We start from the raw sequence: 18809 nt of genomic DNA, 5'->3' as shown, positions 1-18809 counted from the left end.
ATTCACAAAATTTATTTATATATTATACTGTTTACTGCAATCAATAAACTAATATAAACTTGTCAAAAGATTACCATATATTTTTTAAAATTATTATTCTTAACACAAAAACTATCTACATTGACTATGGAGTACGATTTCAGCCATATTGTAAAACATTTGCTATCATTTTTAAAATACAAACCAAAAATACGAGGAATAATTATGTTTTCCATGTATTCTACCATATTTATTAATCCGTAGTATCTAACTACCGTGACGTCATAAATCTCGCTCCGAGGCTGTTCTATTAGAGACGGCATTGCGTCAGCATGGCCGCAAGTTGCTAACCTAATAAAATTAACACTAGAAAAGCCCGCGGGAACTGTCAAATTCAAAGTTATTCGTTTTACAGACTATAGGACAGTGCGCTACCAGGATTTTATAAGAAATATTGGAGTAAAAAGCTCAAACCAAAAGCCTTATATAGATATTTTTTCGTAACTCTAGATCACACTGTTTAAATTTTAGTAAATATACCTAGGTTATTTACAATTTACAAATATTGTGAATATTAGTCGAGTCTGTCTTCATTTTTTTTAAATAAATGTGTAGATAATTGTATTATTTTTAAACGAGAATGGCACTATCCCCTGCAGCTCATCACTTTCATTTACCCTCAAACCATGTACTCAATTTTCTGTTTGCACTCTATGGTGGCATGTTTCTTTTCTACGCAGGTTCGGTCACTTCTTCCGACTCGGGTCACAGCACCATTAGTCAGGTTACTACAGGGTCTACGGGTGAATGCCACCCATACCAAGTTCGGTGTCCTAGCCCTTCAAGGCATTCGACAGTGCTACCAGCAGGTATTTATTATCTTTTTTTTTATTTTATTTAATGGGGAAAATATTTTTTTATTAACATTATCTTTAAACAAGTAAATATATTGCACAATCAATGTTTAAAGGCTAATAAATATTTTAGTGTATTTCATTTCTATAACTTGTATATTTTTGGTACTTCAATACTTCCTTGACGAACACATGATATAGGCTGTCCAACGAGAGGATACATGACAGTGACAGTTGTCAATCGCAGTCTGTGATTTATTATATTTATTTAACAAGTGTCATAGATTTTAAGACGTTTTTGTGTTCATGCATCCAATTTTTTTTACGAATGTCTTGGTTAATTTTATGAAAATAACTGTCAGATTGAAACATCCGAAATTTGTGAACTAATCGTTAATTTTTTTAACTTTTTACGCCTATTGTTTTTCGCGGAAAACGTTCGAAATTTGTATACAGTGGGCTTCAATTGTATTTTCCGTCATTCTTTGGACGTTGTCTGTCGAAATCTTCCCTGACTCGTTGGACAGGCTTTAGCTGTATTCTCTTTCCTATTTAAGTTGAATTTGGTTTATCTGAGGTTCTATTTACACTTGTCATAAATGAAGTTGAAGTTAATAAAAAGTAAAGCTTCTCTGTTGCGTTTGTTCAATTTGTTTGTCAGTTGAATTTGTTGAAAAATTTAAGTATGGTGAAATATAAATAACTGCGATTTTGGTAGATTAAAAGAATTTGAAAGTCTACCTGACAGTTAAAATGAATATTGAATTCAGATAGCACCATTATCTGTAGTATTGACTAAATGAGTTTATTAATTATATTATCTCGAACTGTTTCTCTAAAAAGTGTTCATCAAAATTAATATAATACATGCACATTTACGGTTTCATTTGATTGTTTAAATAGTTATTCTTAGCTCTTTGTATTCGTATTGTTGCGATTTATGATAAAAATCATCATGTAAAAATAATACAGCTAATATGTGTGTCATATTTTTGGACTTTTGTTAAAATATTTCACTGCTTTTTTGATTAAGTCATATTATTAATATATTATATTATGTAGTACCCAATATAGTAACATATCAAGAAGGTCCTCGAGAAGGTCTAAAAGTGTTGACTGGATGAAAACTAATTGTATTTATAATGCAAGTTTTATAATATATTTTTATCTCATGACTATTGCAACAAATTCAGCTGTACATAAATAATTAAAAATATAGATATATGTAAATAAAAGCAATGTTGGGGTGTAATTTTTATTAATTTGGGCTGAATTAGGTCTCCTAGTTTATTGCAATGTAATAGGATAAGTGTGAAAAGATTAAAATAATGACAGATTTTTTCTCTAATAATTGTAAAAACTGGTAGAATATGTATTCGGGTATAAAATGTTTCTGGGCTGTGAGTGTCGCTGAACTGTTATGAATTTGTCTTTTTATGGATAGATTTTCTGAATTTAGAAGAATTAATGCTTATTAATATAGATATATGTAATATAGATATATGTAATCTTATTTATTATCAAAATAATAGAGCTTCTTATTCTATAATGACTTTTTTCTTTTATTATACATATTTAATTTTGATATTGTGAATAATGACATTTTAGTATGTTTTTTTTATAAAGTTAGTACAGTAAATTTTATTTTGACGAGTAGATTCTATTTTTATACAGGCCTGGTCATCTTAAATCGGTGGTCTAGATATATACGTGTAAGATAATTTTCGACAAAAATCAAACACGTCAAAGAGACAAGAAGTGGGTTGATACATTTCTTCTATATGGTACTGTCGGCTTTTCCATCAGGAATTCCTTCCAAAGAAAAGCATCCAAATAGGGGCTTTGGCATCAAATAAAATAATTAATTAATAATTTTACTAGCGCCCAACATGGGGCGCTATTTTGTTACATTAACAGTTGTAAAAAGACGGAGTTTTTTTTGAGAATTTTCTTTCAGAAATATGTAATAAAGAGCTAATACTATACCGGGTGCGTCTTAAAAATGGCTCAGCTCTATAACTTTTTTATTTTTACAGTTAAAAAAACGAGATTTGGTATGTTAGTATATGACATAAATTAGGATTGATTGATGTATTCAATTGTTTTTGGTCACTTCCTGTTTCACCGGAAATGACTACAACTTTTGATTTTTAAATGGCACCCTCGGTACTTTTTTACTTTATTCGATAGAAAATAACACTCTGAATAGAAGACATATCATATGTCAACTATTGACATTTTCGCATATGGTTTATTTGAAATTATATCTTGCGGCTCGTAATGAAAATTTGACTCGAAATATCAAGTGTGTGGTACCAAATTATTCGTAAAAAATGCTTTTTCTAAATATGCTAATGACCCACCCTCATTCCATTTGAAAAAATTGAGATATGATTAAAAATACGATTTGGGCATTTTCTATATAACTGGCCAGGACAAGACACTAAAAACATTAGACAATCAAATCTATTTTTCCAAGGGCCCTTGATCAAGAATTAGTGTTTTTAACATAACCATGGCACTCTAGATTGAATTTTAAAAATCAATTTTATTTAAGCGAGAATGTCAAAAGTTGACGTATGATATGTCATTCTATTCAGAATGTCATTTTCTATCGAATAAAATAAAAAAACACCGAGAATTTTTTTTTTAAATCAAAAGTTGTAGTCATTTCCGGTGAAACAGGAAGTGTGTCATATACTAACATACTAAATCTCGTATTTTTATATGAAAAAATAAAAAAGTTATAGGTGAGCCACTTTTGAGACGCACCCGGTATAATGGTGCTAGTCGCCGGTGAGCAGTGGATTGAGGGAAATAAAAAGTCTACTGACTAATATTTTGGACGCCACTCAGTTTTGGAAAAATTTTGAGTTAACTGAGAAACCAAACTCAGAAATTTCTAAAAGAAAATTCTCCAAAAAATACACTCCATCTTTTTTTATAACTAATGCTACAAGGTCCGTATTTTATATACGCCCGTGAATACCTTACACATAATAATAAAGAAAATCTATGTATGCCCGCTTAATTCTGTTTCGTTCCTAGGTACGCAGCCCTGCACTTCTTATGTCTCTGTCTGTTATAGGTTAACTATATTTGTCTTTGTCTTACTCGTTAAAATGCAGACTATGGATTTATAATAACCAGAGCTGTAGAAAAAAAATTGTTTTAAAAACATGTGATATAATGCGAAAGCAAATTTGTGCTCTCATTTATGTTATGATAATGAAAAAAAGTAAGATTTTTTTAATCATTTGAAGGAATCTTTTTTATTTTATTCGTGGTTATGCATATAATTATTCTATAATTAGGTTACCTAATTGAAGTATTAAAATACACAAGTTGCATTAAGTCTTCTAATACAGAGACTCTAGTAAATTCAAGTGTTATATAGTGTTTGTTGTTTGTCATTGGTGATAGGCTGGTATCCTACGCGAACCGGTGCTATTCCGCCTTGCCCCCATGCTGTGGCCGTTTTACCTCCCTTACCTCATGCTTTGCGCAATGGTAAGTCTTCATCTTGTAGAAAGAAAATGTAGGTTTACCCCTGAACAATTTTAAAACACTTAGATGTGGTGTACATAATATATGGTTTCAAAAAACAACTGCTGATTTATTGCGTTTTCTATTGATATCATTCGTCACTCATTGCACGCACCATTTGAGAAGTGTGAAGGACATAAACTCTATAGAAACGCTTTGGTAAAGAACGTAGTCAAATATTACCTTATAAATTGTGTGAATTCAGTAATTATTATTGTTGCTGATTATTTTTAATATATTGCTTGCATTTTTCTTACTACTAACTATACTACTCTACATCACTGTATAATACTTTTATATAATTTTAGACGTCCATTTTGCTAACCGTGTAAGTTATTAGGTACGTTAAGTTAAAGGTTACATTCTATAATCTTACTTTACCAAAACACTTCTGGTGTGTACTTTTTGACTCATTACCAACACATTATCTTACAATTTATAGTTCATATTTATCTCTCTTAAAAGAAATCTAGTAAAAAGTGTAAACTTATCAGCTTGTATTCAACTTAGTGATGAATGATTAGGAATATACACGATTGGCAAAGACCGACTTTGGGTGCCAATTTTGGCGTGCAAGAAGAGTACAATGAACTTAAAATTTAAGAAAACTAAAATAAATTTGATTTTAATCATCACCAGCTTTAATATCTACTAATGATGTTAACATGGTAGTAAGATGTGCATTATGGATGTATAAAGATTGTTTTGGTGTAGCAACTTGAAAGTCTGACTTTTTTAACTGAACTTACCTAGCCTTCTCATCTTTATGTTTTTTTAAGTTTTAATGTGTATTTCAGGACAGTAATTTATAAGGTATATTTTATTTTTAACCTAATCAGCAATTATTGGAACTGAAGAAAACGCACAATTTTTTTTTAATTTGTTCAGGGGTCAAAGTGTAGTAGCTATGCTAGATTTGAGTTCTAACTTTTCACTCCTTCAGCTTCTCTAACAACATGCATGATTTAAAATCTGTTTGTCTTGTTAAATGTTTGGATATTCCGTAATTGTATGTATCATGATTGTATAGCGTCGATTTTTGTGCATAATACGTGTATATTATTAATTTCAAAGAAGTAAATATAGTAATTTTATAATGTTATTACAATCCCCTATATTAGATGGTTCAGTTGTTTTTATGTTATTAATTATGTGTTATGCCGAACTCATTTTCTCTTGAATCATAATCACGCTTAATTTGTGTACATTTTGAATTTATCTATAGTTTGATTTGCATGTATAACGATTTTCATGTTTTACGTTAATATTAATTATAAATAATTTTGACTTGACTTGCATTAACTTGTCTGATAATAACAATAACTAATTGAAAACTATATTAATCTTAATATACAGTGGCCATCAAGAATTTTCAACAAATGTGAATACTTCATTATGGATTATTGAAAGAAAACTTGGAATCAATATACTGTGGAATCAATAATATTCAATAAAAAAAACATTTTGATATTATATTCTGTTAACTACTATGGCAGTAATTTTTTTAAATGTGTCATAGTTAAAACTAATTAACGTGATATCGAAAAGTATTAAAGAGAAAAAAATACGTTCATGTGTCAATCTTCAAAAATATTCAAGGATTTTTAAATTTAGTATTTTTGTCCATTAGCAAATATACCCTTTAGCTGGAAAACGTTTTGTTTCACATAAAATACAGTGATGTCAAAGAAAACACATAAAAATACAAAAAAATAAAGTGAATCGTAAAGAAAATAACCCTTCGTTTTTATATAAGTATGTCATTGCAAACAAGGCCCAGCAGCAATATGTTTAAAGATTGTTTATTAAGAATTACTTTTCTTAAATTAACTGTACTTGATGTTATTCAAACGACGCGATAGATAAAAAGGCTAATTTGATCTTCCAAAATAGAGACCTCATATATTTCTGAAAATATACCCAAACGTGAAATCGAATTCTAAAGGTGCGTACAGACATGACGAGACGAGCGCGAGACATTCCAAATTTGCTGTGTGGACGGGTCTCGCGAGATAACCCACAGAGTCTCATGGCTATCCGCCCTCTGGCGGTTTTTCGACGGCTGATCAAAGAAATCTCGTGGCACAGTCTGGACGTGTTTGTGGTAGGCTCACTCGACTTGGTTCGTGGCAGGTGTCTTCAAAAATGGATAAAACCAGTCTCGTTCTTGTCTCGCGCTCGTCTCGTCAGGACTACGCACCTTAAACAACATCGGTTATTCGTATATGAGATTTGCTGCCATAACAGTTACATTGCAAAATATGTCAATTTTATGTTATTTGTCTGCTGAACTGATTCCACAGACACTGATTTTCGATAACTTTTAACTTTTTCCCCTTTTGTTACGAAATTATGGAAGTAACAGTAATATAGTACTCATGAAGTTTCTAAATATTTTTGATTACATTCTGTAAAAAAATGTTGTTGCATCTAGTACCAAAACCACATCATCATGTTTTCTTTTGCACAAATTCACCTTTGTTCTCCTTCGCTTTTAGGTGCCAATAGGAGGCAACCACCTTCTTACAGTGTTGCCGCCCACATGGCGCGACTTCATAGACTGGGCAGAGCACATTCGCACGAAGGTGTGACTCAAGGTTACCATTACCATACCGACCCTGATACCGATCAAGGTACGTTATGGGCAGAATAATATCAAAAATAGTTAATATTATTATAAACGATTCTGCTAGTTTTTCAACTTTTGCAATAAACATTCTTTTTTTTTTGTTCAGTATTAATTTTGGCTAATGGTATAATTTTGCTTCTCTAATCTGATCTAATCTTTTCGTATTTGAGACTCTCAGACATCATTGGATATATAAAAAATAAACATAATAAATAATATCAAAAAAATAATAGTTTTGTTCCAACATAGCAGAGAACCGCTCTTGGTACTGCTACTGTTACGCAGTAGAGAAAATGCGTTCCAAACAAGTTGTTCGTGAACCGGATTTGGAATGGTGATTTCGAAACCAGCCTAAAAGCAAGAAACAAGCCTTCTACGCCTATATTCGGTTTTAAATTTTCTCATTTCTCAAGTTTTTTTGGTATTTTATCGTTTTTATACATATTTTAAATAAAGATTCTTATATTTTTGTACTAAATATGATGAGCTAACCTAACCTAACCTAACCAAACCATTGAATATGATTTGAATGAATCTTTTGTTAAATAAAGCAAAGGTGATTTAGTACATAATTAAAATCATAAAAAAATAATAAATTGAGTAGTCTGTAAATAAATCGAATAAAATACAAAATTTTAAATTTATATCGAAAATATACAGGGTGGTCCGAACTGTATTCCGGAAACTTCAGCAGGATATTCTGCAGATAAAAATAAGTAAAAAAGTTCGTATAAATGTATGTCCGAAAATGCTTAGTTTTGGAGATACAGGATGTAGAAGTTTCATTTTTATTTCGATTTTTCCCAAATAATTTCTGAAGCAACGTCAATATTTGGATGAAAATTGGTGGATTGGAGTTTTTTGGCATGAGAAATATGTGTTTTAACTGTTTTGAAGAGTAATAACTTTTCGTCCGTATCTGTATAAAACTACTGTATGAAAAAATATACTTTTACGTGATTTTTTTACGTAAAAATGTCTCTTGGTAAAAATCGGGACAAGCGATCGTTCTCAAGATATTTAGAATGGAAATAGTAAATGCATGTCATTATTAACAAAAAATAAACATGTTGACTACATAGTTATTTCACTGTAATGATAAATTTGGAAACTTTTTATTTTTTTTAAATTAAACATGATAAAACAGTTTCTGTTGAACTTTTGGTACGTAAATATTTTAAATTTATGATTTCAGTCTAATAACTAATTTAGTCAACATATTTAATTTATGTCAATGATGACAGGTATTGATAATTTCGATTCCAAATATCTCGAAAACCATTACTCGTAGCGATTTTTACCCAGAGACATTTTTTAATTAAAAAAGTAAATGTATATTTTTTTTAGGGTTGTGTCGATACTACCTTTCAGTTACCGATACCGATACTTTCGATACCTAAAATCCGATACCGATACTGTATCTGAAATTCAGATAAAAGTTTTTTTTACTTAACTTTTATTAAAAATCAAAACTCGTTACATAAGATTTAGCTATAACAGCTAACAACTTCAAAAAAAGTTTATCTCAACCTAAGAGGTAAAAATTTTTCTTTAAAAACATTAATCTCTGGACATTTTCTGATGTTAGTGAAGTTCTTGTAGGTTTCACAATATGCCCTGCTTCGGAAAAAGTTTGTTCAGAGAAGACAGATCCAGCTGGTATTGACACATAGAGAGCAGCAAGTTTTTTTAGTTTTGGAAATCTGGTTTCCTGTTTCCAATAATCTAATGGGTCAGTTTCAAGTTTTTTTGTCGGTTCATGTAAATATAGTTGAATTTCTTTGTCCAGATCATAGTTTGGATTTGGACTTGGACTCCACTGACTTTTTTGTAAAAGTTGTTTATTAGCCTAAAAGAAAGTAAAGCATATTTAATACGCACTGTTTTAGTTTTAAAACTTTATATATACCTGCAAAAAGCTTAGATTAAAATTGGGAATAAGTGAACCGGAGGTTCCTAAAGCTTCATCAAAGTTCGTATTTTATTTGTATCCGTATCAGAATCAGACATCTGTTGTGATTGTGAAGCATGTAAAGCTAGCGGTGCATTATCTTTTAATACATTTATTATTTTCTGAATTACGGTTTGCTCATTTTCGTTTTCACCAGTGAATAAACCAGCTTTATATCGCGGATCTAAGGCTGTGGCCATTAAGTAGACATTATTTTTTTCAATGAAACTGAAGCGATTCTCTAGTCCTGTTAATAGTTCCTTTACTAGCATTTTGATTTGACACAAGAAAAAAGTATCTGAAGTACTAGGTATCGGCGAGTAACGGAAAATAGTCAATATCGGCCGATACCCGATACTGAGTATCGGTATCGGCACAGCCCTAATTTTTTTACGCAGTAGTTTTATGCAGGTACGGACGAAAAGTTGTTACTCTTAAAACCAGTTAAAATAGGTAGGTGGCGCCCTCTACAAGTAGGAGTCATATTAACATCAAAATCAAATTTATCATGTAAAAAAACTCTCAGACACCAATTTTCATCCAAATATTGAAGTTATTTCAGAAATTATTTGGAAAAAATCGAAATAAAAATGAAACTTCTACACCCTGTATATCGGAAACTAAGCATTTTACCTGTGTTGGAACAAACCTAATGTTTATTAGATATTTTTAATATCATATTTAAAACAGTCACTACCAAAAATAACAAGTTAAAATTGTCTTCTCTCTATAATTTTTTTTAATAGTAAGAAAAATATAACTATTATTTAAAATAAGTTAGCATAAGAATAATTAGAATTCTATATAGTGTATATTTTTAATAACTTAAATTGTTGCTATGACGTGATTTGCACATTTGCATTGCTTTTGTTATATTGGCATGGGTAAGTGAACTGAATCTATTTGTGATATCGTTATTATTGTCAATGTATTGTATTGTAACCTAAGCACTGACTAACTAGCTACTTTATGTTAACAATCTAAAGCTGTATCATAGAATACATAAATGTACAAAATTTTGAGATAAAACAACATAGACTGTTAAGTAATACTAGAATTGCAAATTAACAAAACTGACAAACCATATATAACTATACCACTCCACCACTCTAACAATTCTTAACTTACAAGAAATATTCTAATGACAAGAATTTTTTTTAGATGATCAACTAAACGACTGTACTGACATTTCTGACACGATTATTATTATGGTATGATACTGACGAACAATGTCGACTTGACTAGACTACTATAAAAATTAGTAAGGTAAAGTAAGTAAAGTTTGTCCAGCGAGAGAAGGAATGATTTCGACAGACGACGCCCAAAAATTGACAGAAGAAACAATTTATCTTTGAAAATCAAAACCATAACGACTGTTACTGTCATATATGTTCTCGTTGGACAAACTTTACCTATCTTAAGCCGCGTCCAAGCTAAGCGAACAAAACCCGTTCGCGAACATATATAATTAACACTACCCAAGTAGCAAATTTTATTTTATAAAGGCTGTATAAACAGCTATGTGATAATTTTTATAAGATACCTCAATTCTTATAACGTGCTATATGAGCGTAATATGATAGCTTTACAACCAAAAAAGGCCCATTTTTATACAACCGTTTAGTAGTATAGAAGTTCTATAAAAAGGGTATACAACTTTTATGCAACTATTTTACACAGCGTTATATGACTATTATAAAACTAGTTTTATTGTGTATTACGTGGTCACATCTAAGAAACAGAACAATAAACACATTTGATCATTTAGCGAGGAGGTACATTAGTATTTAATTTTTTACCGAAGAATATTAGGAGCAAATTATATTTTAAGCGTGTCGTAAAATGAATCTAGAGGATGTAGATTGTTAAAAAGGAGACTTTACTCGACAATGAAAATGACGGGTAGGGCCAGAAGGTACAACAAATATGTAATATAAAAAATCATTAATAGGGTTTGAAAAGTAGGGAAAATTTTTGTTGCGCCGAAAATTTTACTGGTAGATTAGGTATGTATTTGGCAAAAAATTAAAGCGCTTTAATTTCGATTTAGGTTTACGTATAAATTTAAACAATAAAATAAAATAAAATTTTCAAAAATTCTTGTTTTTAATTTAATTAAACAGTTTATTACTGTATGTGGGAATCTTATCACAAAATAGTTCTCAAAAAAAACATTTTACAATTTATTTTGATGTTTTTAATTTTGCTTCATATAATGGCGGCCATAGGCCATACAAAAATTCTGCCTTAAACATGGCGAATTATAATGCAACCATTTTATTATAAATGAATCCCTTAAATAAGTCTTTGTGGTAAAATAAAACGGTATAAGATAAATATCTATCATTACGCAGAATTTCCAGGCACTATAGAACTATTTTTGACATATTGAGATTTGTGACAAATGGATGTTGGCAAATCTCATTTGATTAGTATTTAAACTAACAAACATGATCAGGTTTTCATGGATTTATGCACGCAATGCATTTCATGCATGCCCGACGAGTGAGCGGCAACCTAAGGACTTGGAAAAACAACAATAAAACAATACAAACATTACTACAGTAAAACTTTTACATCAACGTGGCAACAATGCTTTGAAGAAGCCAGACAACCCGAGAGGTTTTGGCTTTTGGGAACCCAGGGAATTCTCGGGATTATTTGCCGTAATTTCGATGAGTTTTTTCTTACATGCTCTTTATAACTACCACTGCGTATGTTAACTTTTTTCCAACTTTGTCCAGAATTCATAATAGCTGTGATTGATTATACTCGTACGTAGATATTACTTTTGCAACAACAACAATAACAAAATAAATAACTACGTATACCATTTAATTTAAAATGAGGTTATATTATACATTACCAGTTTTATAATGCAGATATTACAGCGAATTTATTTTGTTAATCACAATTTTATCATATAAGGCTATATAACTAGTGTTGTATACAGCACCGTAGTTAACGCAAGAAAACATTCTATCATACAACGTAATACAACTTTAATAAGACAAGTTTAAGTAACTATCATATGATCTTGTGACTACTAGTTATATGAATATTATAGAACTCTTACATGGTGGGTATAAGAGTCTAATAAAATAATATGTTTGTTATCATATAGCATTGTCTTATTAAGTGTTATATCATACTAATAGTAATTATCGTTTAATGCGTTATAGGATACGTTGTAAAAACCACTAGAAAATAGTTTAATATGACAACTTTTATTAAAAAACAGAATGGTCGAAACCAAACGCTTAATAAAATCAAGCAGTCCTTAAGACAACGCTATTCGACTGTTATAAAATAATTCAGTCCTTTTAGAATTTCTTTTTGCTCCTTGGGTATATACCTAGCAGCAGGTCGTAAACGACGGCACAGCCCATCACATCGGTCCCGAGGACTGAGGTGCGGGGAAGAATGCGACAACCAGTTTACTCTATAGATCTAGGATGCGTTTAGGTCGTCGCTGTTTTTTCGAGTGCCCGGCTTAATGTGAGTTGAAAAAATAAATATGGATGATAAGGTGAAAATTGCGGCAGCTGCTTTTATTGTATTGGCTGATGCTTGCAAAAAAAAACAAAAAAAGAAACTCTGTAGCAAAACAAAATTGACGCAAAGCTGGCGAAAACTACAGTGCAAGCATTTTATTAAATAACTTAACCCGTAAACAGTTTAAGAACTTCTGTCGTTAAAGAATCAATATTTAGCAGGCGGAGGGTCACAGGGGTTTTTGGTAGATTATTCGTTATAGTGTATTTTTAAGACCTGTATTCATTTTCAGCGGATTCTACAAGGTGTTTCTCAAAAGGGGCTCACCTATTTTTTCAGATAATACAACGAAATTTGGTTTGTTAGTATATGACATAAATCGGGATTGATTGACGTATTCAATTACCTTCGGTCGCTTCCTGTTTCACCGAAAATGACTACAACTTTGGATTTTTAGATTGTATCCTAAGTAATTGTTTGACTTTATTTGATAGAAAATGACATTCTGAATAGAATGACATATCATACGTCAATTTTAGACATTTCCAATTAAATAAAAATAGCATTTTAAATTTCAATCTAGAGTGTCAAGACTGAGTTAAAACTATTAATTTGTAATCAAAGAACTTTGGAAACGTATATTTGATCGTGTATTTTTTTTTCGTATCCTTTCATGGCCGCTTAAAAGATGCCCAAATCGTATTTTTAATGATAACTCAAATTTTTCAAATGGTACGAAGCTGGCGCAGCATATTGGAATTTTTTACCAATAATTTGGTATCACATACTTGATATTTGAGGTAAAATTGTCGTTACGTTTATTTATGGCCATTTTTTAATCGAAAATGTCAAAAGTTGACATATAATATATCATTCTATTTAGAATGTCATTTTCTATTATATACGGTAAAAAAATACCGAGGGTAGCATTTAAATCAAAAGTTGTTGTCATTTCCGGTGAAATAGGTAGTGACCGAAAATAAATTAAAATGTCGATCAATCCTGATTTATGTCCTATACTAACATACCAAATCTCGTTTTTTATGTGAACCACTTTTCAGAAACACCGGATATATTTATTTCTAAAAATGTAATGGTAAAATTTCATTTCCGGTGTCAAACTTCCTATTAAGTAGTAATTTTTAATTTCAGAATCCCATAATTCCGGTTTTTAATAAAAATAATCATAAAGGTCTTTATTAACAAAAATGAAATTATATGGACGAAGTCTAGCTACTCAACCCACAATAAAATTATAAAATCTTTTCTTTGTGTAAACAAATTACTTGTAAATGTTTTTCACGATCCCAGTCAATAACTGCGTCTCCCATTGCTGAATACTCGGTAAAAAATAAACATCACAGACGGACGCCCGAAATTAAATGAGACTCTTCCAAGTGTCCGCTACAATGTCCGTCAAAATGCACGCCGTTCGCTCCTTTTGATGTACCGACACCCGTCGGAAAAAGAACGCGCGCGCTCTAGCATGCAGGCAGACGCACGCTCTGGCGTACAAGGTAGCCGTTCGGCGCTCCGCGCTCCTAATAAGCCTAGGCTAGCTGTACTTGTTGGCTTTATTATTTATAAATCTACCTATGTCACAATTTTCACATAATATCTGTTTAATTATATATGTTCGCAAACGTTTTGTTCGCCTCGCTTGGACGCGGCCTTATATTACGACAATTATTTTTTAGAGACTTAATAAGCCAATCAGTGTAAGTCAGTAAACAATAAAACTGCAAAGCTTCTAAAACAATAACCTAGAAAAAATGCACAAAATAAAAGAATGGCTAAGGAGATTTGCCAACTGAAAATTCTAATTAAAAGGTCGGTTACAAGATATTGATAATATTTAATCAAACTTATGACGATATACTGATTGGTTTTTGAGCTCTAATCGACTGTTTTTCAAATAAAGTACCGTATGATCGAGAAAAAACGGCGTCCAGTTGGCTGGGAAATGAAGATCGCTGTCATTTTATATGTAAATTTATATGGGAAATCTCATCGATCGTCATTTCCCAGCCAACTGGACGCCGTTTTTTTTCGATCATACGGTATAATTAATTAATTGTGTTAATTATTAGTACACTCAAATACTGTTTTTTTTTCATTACAGATGACGAAGAAACTCAAGTTTCTGCAGTCTAAAAAGCCCCGGTTTATTGGAAATGTATTTAATCAAACCATGTATTTATTTGTGTTTTTGACGTATACAGACATCAGTAACTAAGCTATTGTTTAAAGGTACTGGGGTTGACAGTATATTGAATATTATTTTCTCAGCATGCCACACAAAAACTATTTTGAGTTAAAAATTGAAATAAAATTTAATAAATTGTTAACCTCTATGCCAAGTACCTGATCTTAATGATTTTTTGTAGACCTTTCTATCTGATTTAATATATTATTTTACTAAGTGTAACTATCGCCTTTATAAAAACTTGTATATAGTTTATTTATAAGATATTATTTGATTTTTCAAGTTTGAATCAGTATTTGTTTATTTATAATCCTGAATGTTGGCAAGACATTTCATTGCATGTGACTAAGTGAATAATATAAGAAAATTAAGAAATATTTATTGTATCACTTTATATATAAAAGTTAAATGGACAAAAAGTATAACACAAAGACAGATCAGCATTCAGGAATGAGAAATGCTAATATTGTGTGACTTCTGTATCTGTATTAAGACGCTAATGTAACATACATATCGTATGAAATGCGGCTGGATTTAAAAATATCTAAGCAAAAAGAAACATTTTCAAATCGTTCATATATTTTTTCAAAAACTTTTATAGCTTCTTTAAGTATTAGCCTAAGAGCTGGCTACATAAAAAAACCTCATCATCGTTACATGGCTAATTTTTCTTGCGAAGTCTCCTTATGTGTAGCCATTATGAAATAGTCATGTCTGCCAGCGCGATCCCGGGGCTTAAATTGGTGCCGGCCAATCGAAAGGGTGAAATTTTGACACTAAAAATATTATAAGGTACATGAGTTATAATTGCGAAAATAGCTTTTATTTATTATTAAGGAACGTGAAAAATTGTTGGCAGACATTTTTCTTGTCGCTAAAATGCCGAAAATTTTCCAAAATTTTGGAAAAAAAATATGGCTCACATGCATGCCGATTTGTGGAATGTCATATTTATTTATTTTAAAAGCCGTATGCAAAAGGGCAGACAAAAAGATCGTGGCTAAATCAGCGGCAGACAGTTATCAAAAGCGCGATATTACTCTAGCGCTTTCAGGGAACTTGAAAATCATGCATTTTTTTTTAATTTTCCTTTATATTTTAGAAAACTATGTAGAACTGCATGTTCACCGCAAATTTACCCACGGTATAATTTTTTAATCTACCATTCTTACGGCTTTACTCTATGATTACGACACTAATAGAATGGATGCAAATACAGAAAAAAAACAGGCGACTCACAAAATGATTTAAAATAAATCTTTCTAAAAATGTCTTTTTAAATTTTCAAACTTGAACAGTTATTTTCGACTCATTTGAAAAACGGTAAAGAGAAAATATATTTCTTTTGTCGAGATACCAGCCCTGAACATATTTGCACTTACCCGAGACTCACCCTGTAGAGTAATATCGCGCTTTTGATAACTGTCTATCGCTAATTGAGCCACGATTTTTTTTGTCTGCCCTTTTGCATACGGCTTTTTAAATAAATAAGTATGACATTCGCACCACTCGGCTGTACATAAGGATACTTCACAAGAAAAAATAGCCATGTAACGATGATAAGGTTTTTTACGTAGCCAGCTCTCCGTCTATATGTTACGTTTATGCATTTTTATATCATTCAGAGCATTTACAGTTTTATATAAACTAATTTCGACATGATAAAAATATTGGAAGAACAAAAATGTTCTTTAAAAACTATATAAGTATTTTTAATTTTGCTCGAAACTAGTTACTCGAATATAGCATATTTTAATAATTTTAAATATATATTTTTTTTTGAAAACTTAACAAATGTTTCTTTCGCGCTATATCTTCCGATATAGTTTCTCTTGAATGAAATATTAATGAAAAGCTATTTTGAAGATATTTAAAGCTGTTATTTTAGTTTTAGAGAATTCATTCCATATTGTAAATATACTTATATACTACTACATATCTATTTACTTGATGTGATTCTTCTTCCAATTCTAAATAACGTGCTAAAGAAGTATAAGACATATTTTCCATTTTTTCCAAGGATAAAACAGTTAAAAATGTATGTATTATTTTATGCTATTAAAAACTGTGGTAGATTTTAATGAGGACAAAATAATTATTCTTCTGTCATTTGATCAACTTTAAAAAATCTCTACTTCTTAATATGACTGATGAAACAAATTTAAGAATAATCTTATATAAGTCAAATAACCTATGTGATTTCTTTTTATAGCATATTTTTATATCGTTATTACTTTTTTATTAGCCCTAGTTGTGTTGCAATTCTCTTTTTTTTTTCTTTTTATTTAGGTTAAAGTGATTGAACTAGTCTTGTTCATTTTGAGGTCCATGAGAAAATTACAATTTACGTCCAATAAAGCACTAAAATAATTTATGTAGTGATTTGTGTGCAGTATTGACTTGAATTATATTGATATTATAGATATAAATCAGTAAACATTTGGCCGCATAACAAACAAAATTTTAATTGACCGTTTTAAAAATGTAATTTTCTTAAGGGCCTTTTCTCAAATGATATTATGTAATATACTTGATTTTTTATAAGTTGTAAATTATGTACAAACTTCTTTCATCCACATTAAAGCATTAAATGGCTATATAAATATGTCACTTTATTATGCAAGATATAATTTTAAATAAATTATTATAGTGACTTTTTTTTCTTTCCTTTTATCCCTTTCCCGTTATTCATTTTATTAAAAGATAATAATTATCTCGGTGGTTTTATGGCAAAAAGTCCCATGTCGAAACCTTATTGTGATATTATTCACGAAAAACGTGTTTTGTCCAAAATTTCGAATTCTATAAAAATCATATGGTTTCGTTTGGCTTAAAAAAGTTGCTTAAAAAGCCAAATGGAACCATATTTTTTTTATAGATCATAGATATTATAGATTTTTATTGCCATATTATATGAAACAAGAAAAAGGACAAAATTTCGACAAGGACCTTTTGCCATAAAACCCCCGATTTATTAAATTATTAAGTAAACTAGACACTAAACAAAATTGTATAGTCTATCAAAGTGTGATGATTGCAAGGAGGATCAGTTATTCAAATGAAATAAAATAAACTTTTTAATCTTATAATCATAGCGAATATTGGCGGCAGCATATTCGTTACAATGTCACTAGAATTCATTCTAAAAGAATAAAGGTACCATAAATCTATAAAAAATAAGTTCTGGACTTTATATTTAAAGCATCAAGTTACAAAACCCGCCTAATGACATATATTATTAACAGCCTTGTTTATATATTCTTAAAGTTGTTCAACCAACTAGACAAATTGTGCTGCCAACTGGAGGACAAATCGTGAACCTTTCGGGGCGGAATCAAAAATATCGATTATTTTCGTTATTTTCCTCAGAGTAATGTAATAATATAGCCCAGGTTTCTGCGAACTTTAATAGTGATCAGCTGATTAAGAAATTTAAACGAAACTTTTATTTTATTGTAAATTGTGGATTATTTTGCCTGTTATTTAAAGAATTCTAAACCGTATTAACAAAGAAATTATTATTTCGATATGTTGGTACATTATTTATAATTTATGATAATGCTAATTGCTGTTAATTAATATTTAAAAAAAAAGTTATATACCTATTTTAATTTGATTTAATGCAGGTTTATAAAAGAATCATTTCATTCTTAGCTTATTTTATTCTAAATTGAGTGCTTTACCAATTTTACGATATTTTTTTTGAAAACATAAAACTTTTTACATTTTTGATGACAACTAACTGGCATGGTATTATTGGTATGGGAATTAGCCAAGAAAGAAAAGAATTGGCTATAACTTGTAATTTTTCGAAAAAAACATATTATACCTATATCGCTGAAAAGCTTAAAGAATGGGGCTCTTTATGAAGTCATGGCCAACTAGGGTTTCCATTTAAAAAAAAAACATAATGTTTGTGTCATATGTCAAAAATGACAGGCTGTAGAAAAAAAAAACAGAAAACACAAACTCATCAGGTATGTGATTATCTACAACTTTTATCTGAAAACTTTTTGTCTAAAATACCATATGATCGAATAAAAACGGCGTCAGCGATGGCTATGAAATGACGATCGATATTTTCCATATAATTTTACATATAAAATGACAACGATCTTCATTTCATAGCCATCGTTGACGCCGTTTTTA

General features: G+C 30.4%; 1 protein-coding gene across 14 annotated transcripts in view; it reads left to right on the top strand.

The window, feature by feature from the left end:
• Positions 1-15405, top strand: part of LOC115879850 (rap guanine nucleotide exchange factor 2) — a 329414-nt gene extending 314009 nt beyond the window's left edge. For 9 of the 14 annotated variants that reach the window (XM_030896855.1, XM_030896851.1, XM_030896850.1 and 6 more), the window contains 5 exons: positions 720-848; positions 4257-4343; positions 6878-7012; positions 10121-10225; positions 14577-15405. In XM_030896855.1, the coding sequence (XP_030752715.1) occupies positions 720-848; positions 4257-4343; positions 6878-7012; positions 10121-10176 (407 nt within the window). In that variant the 3' untranslated portion in view covers positions 10177-10225; positions 14577-15405. The remainder of the gene's footprint in view (positions 1-719; positions 849-4256; positions 4344-6877; positions 7013-10120; positions 10226-14576) is intronic. The other 5 variants (XM_030896864.1, XM_030896852.1, XM_030896854.1 and 2 more) reach the window with 4 other exon arrangements.
• Positions 15406-18809: the final 3404 nt, after the last annotated feature.

The sequence above is a fragment of the Sitophilus oryzae genome, unplaced genomic scaffold (genome assembly GCF_002938485.1).
Source record: "Sitophilus oryzae breed Bouriz unplaced genomic scaffold, Soryzae_2.0 scaffold_158_pilon_pilon, whole genome shotgun sequence".
Classification (NCBI taxonomy): domain Eukaryota; kingdom Metazoa; phylum Arthropoda; class Insecta; order Coleoptera; family Curculionidae; genus Sitophilus; species Sitophilus oryzae.
Note: the sequence above shows the minus strand (reverse complement) of the source record. Positions and strands in the feature narration are given on the sequence as shown.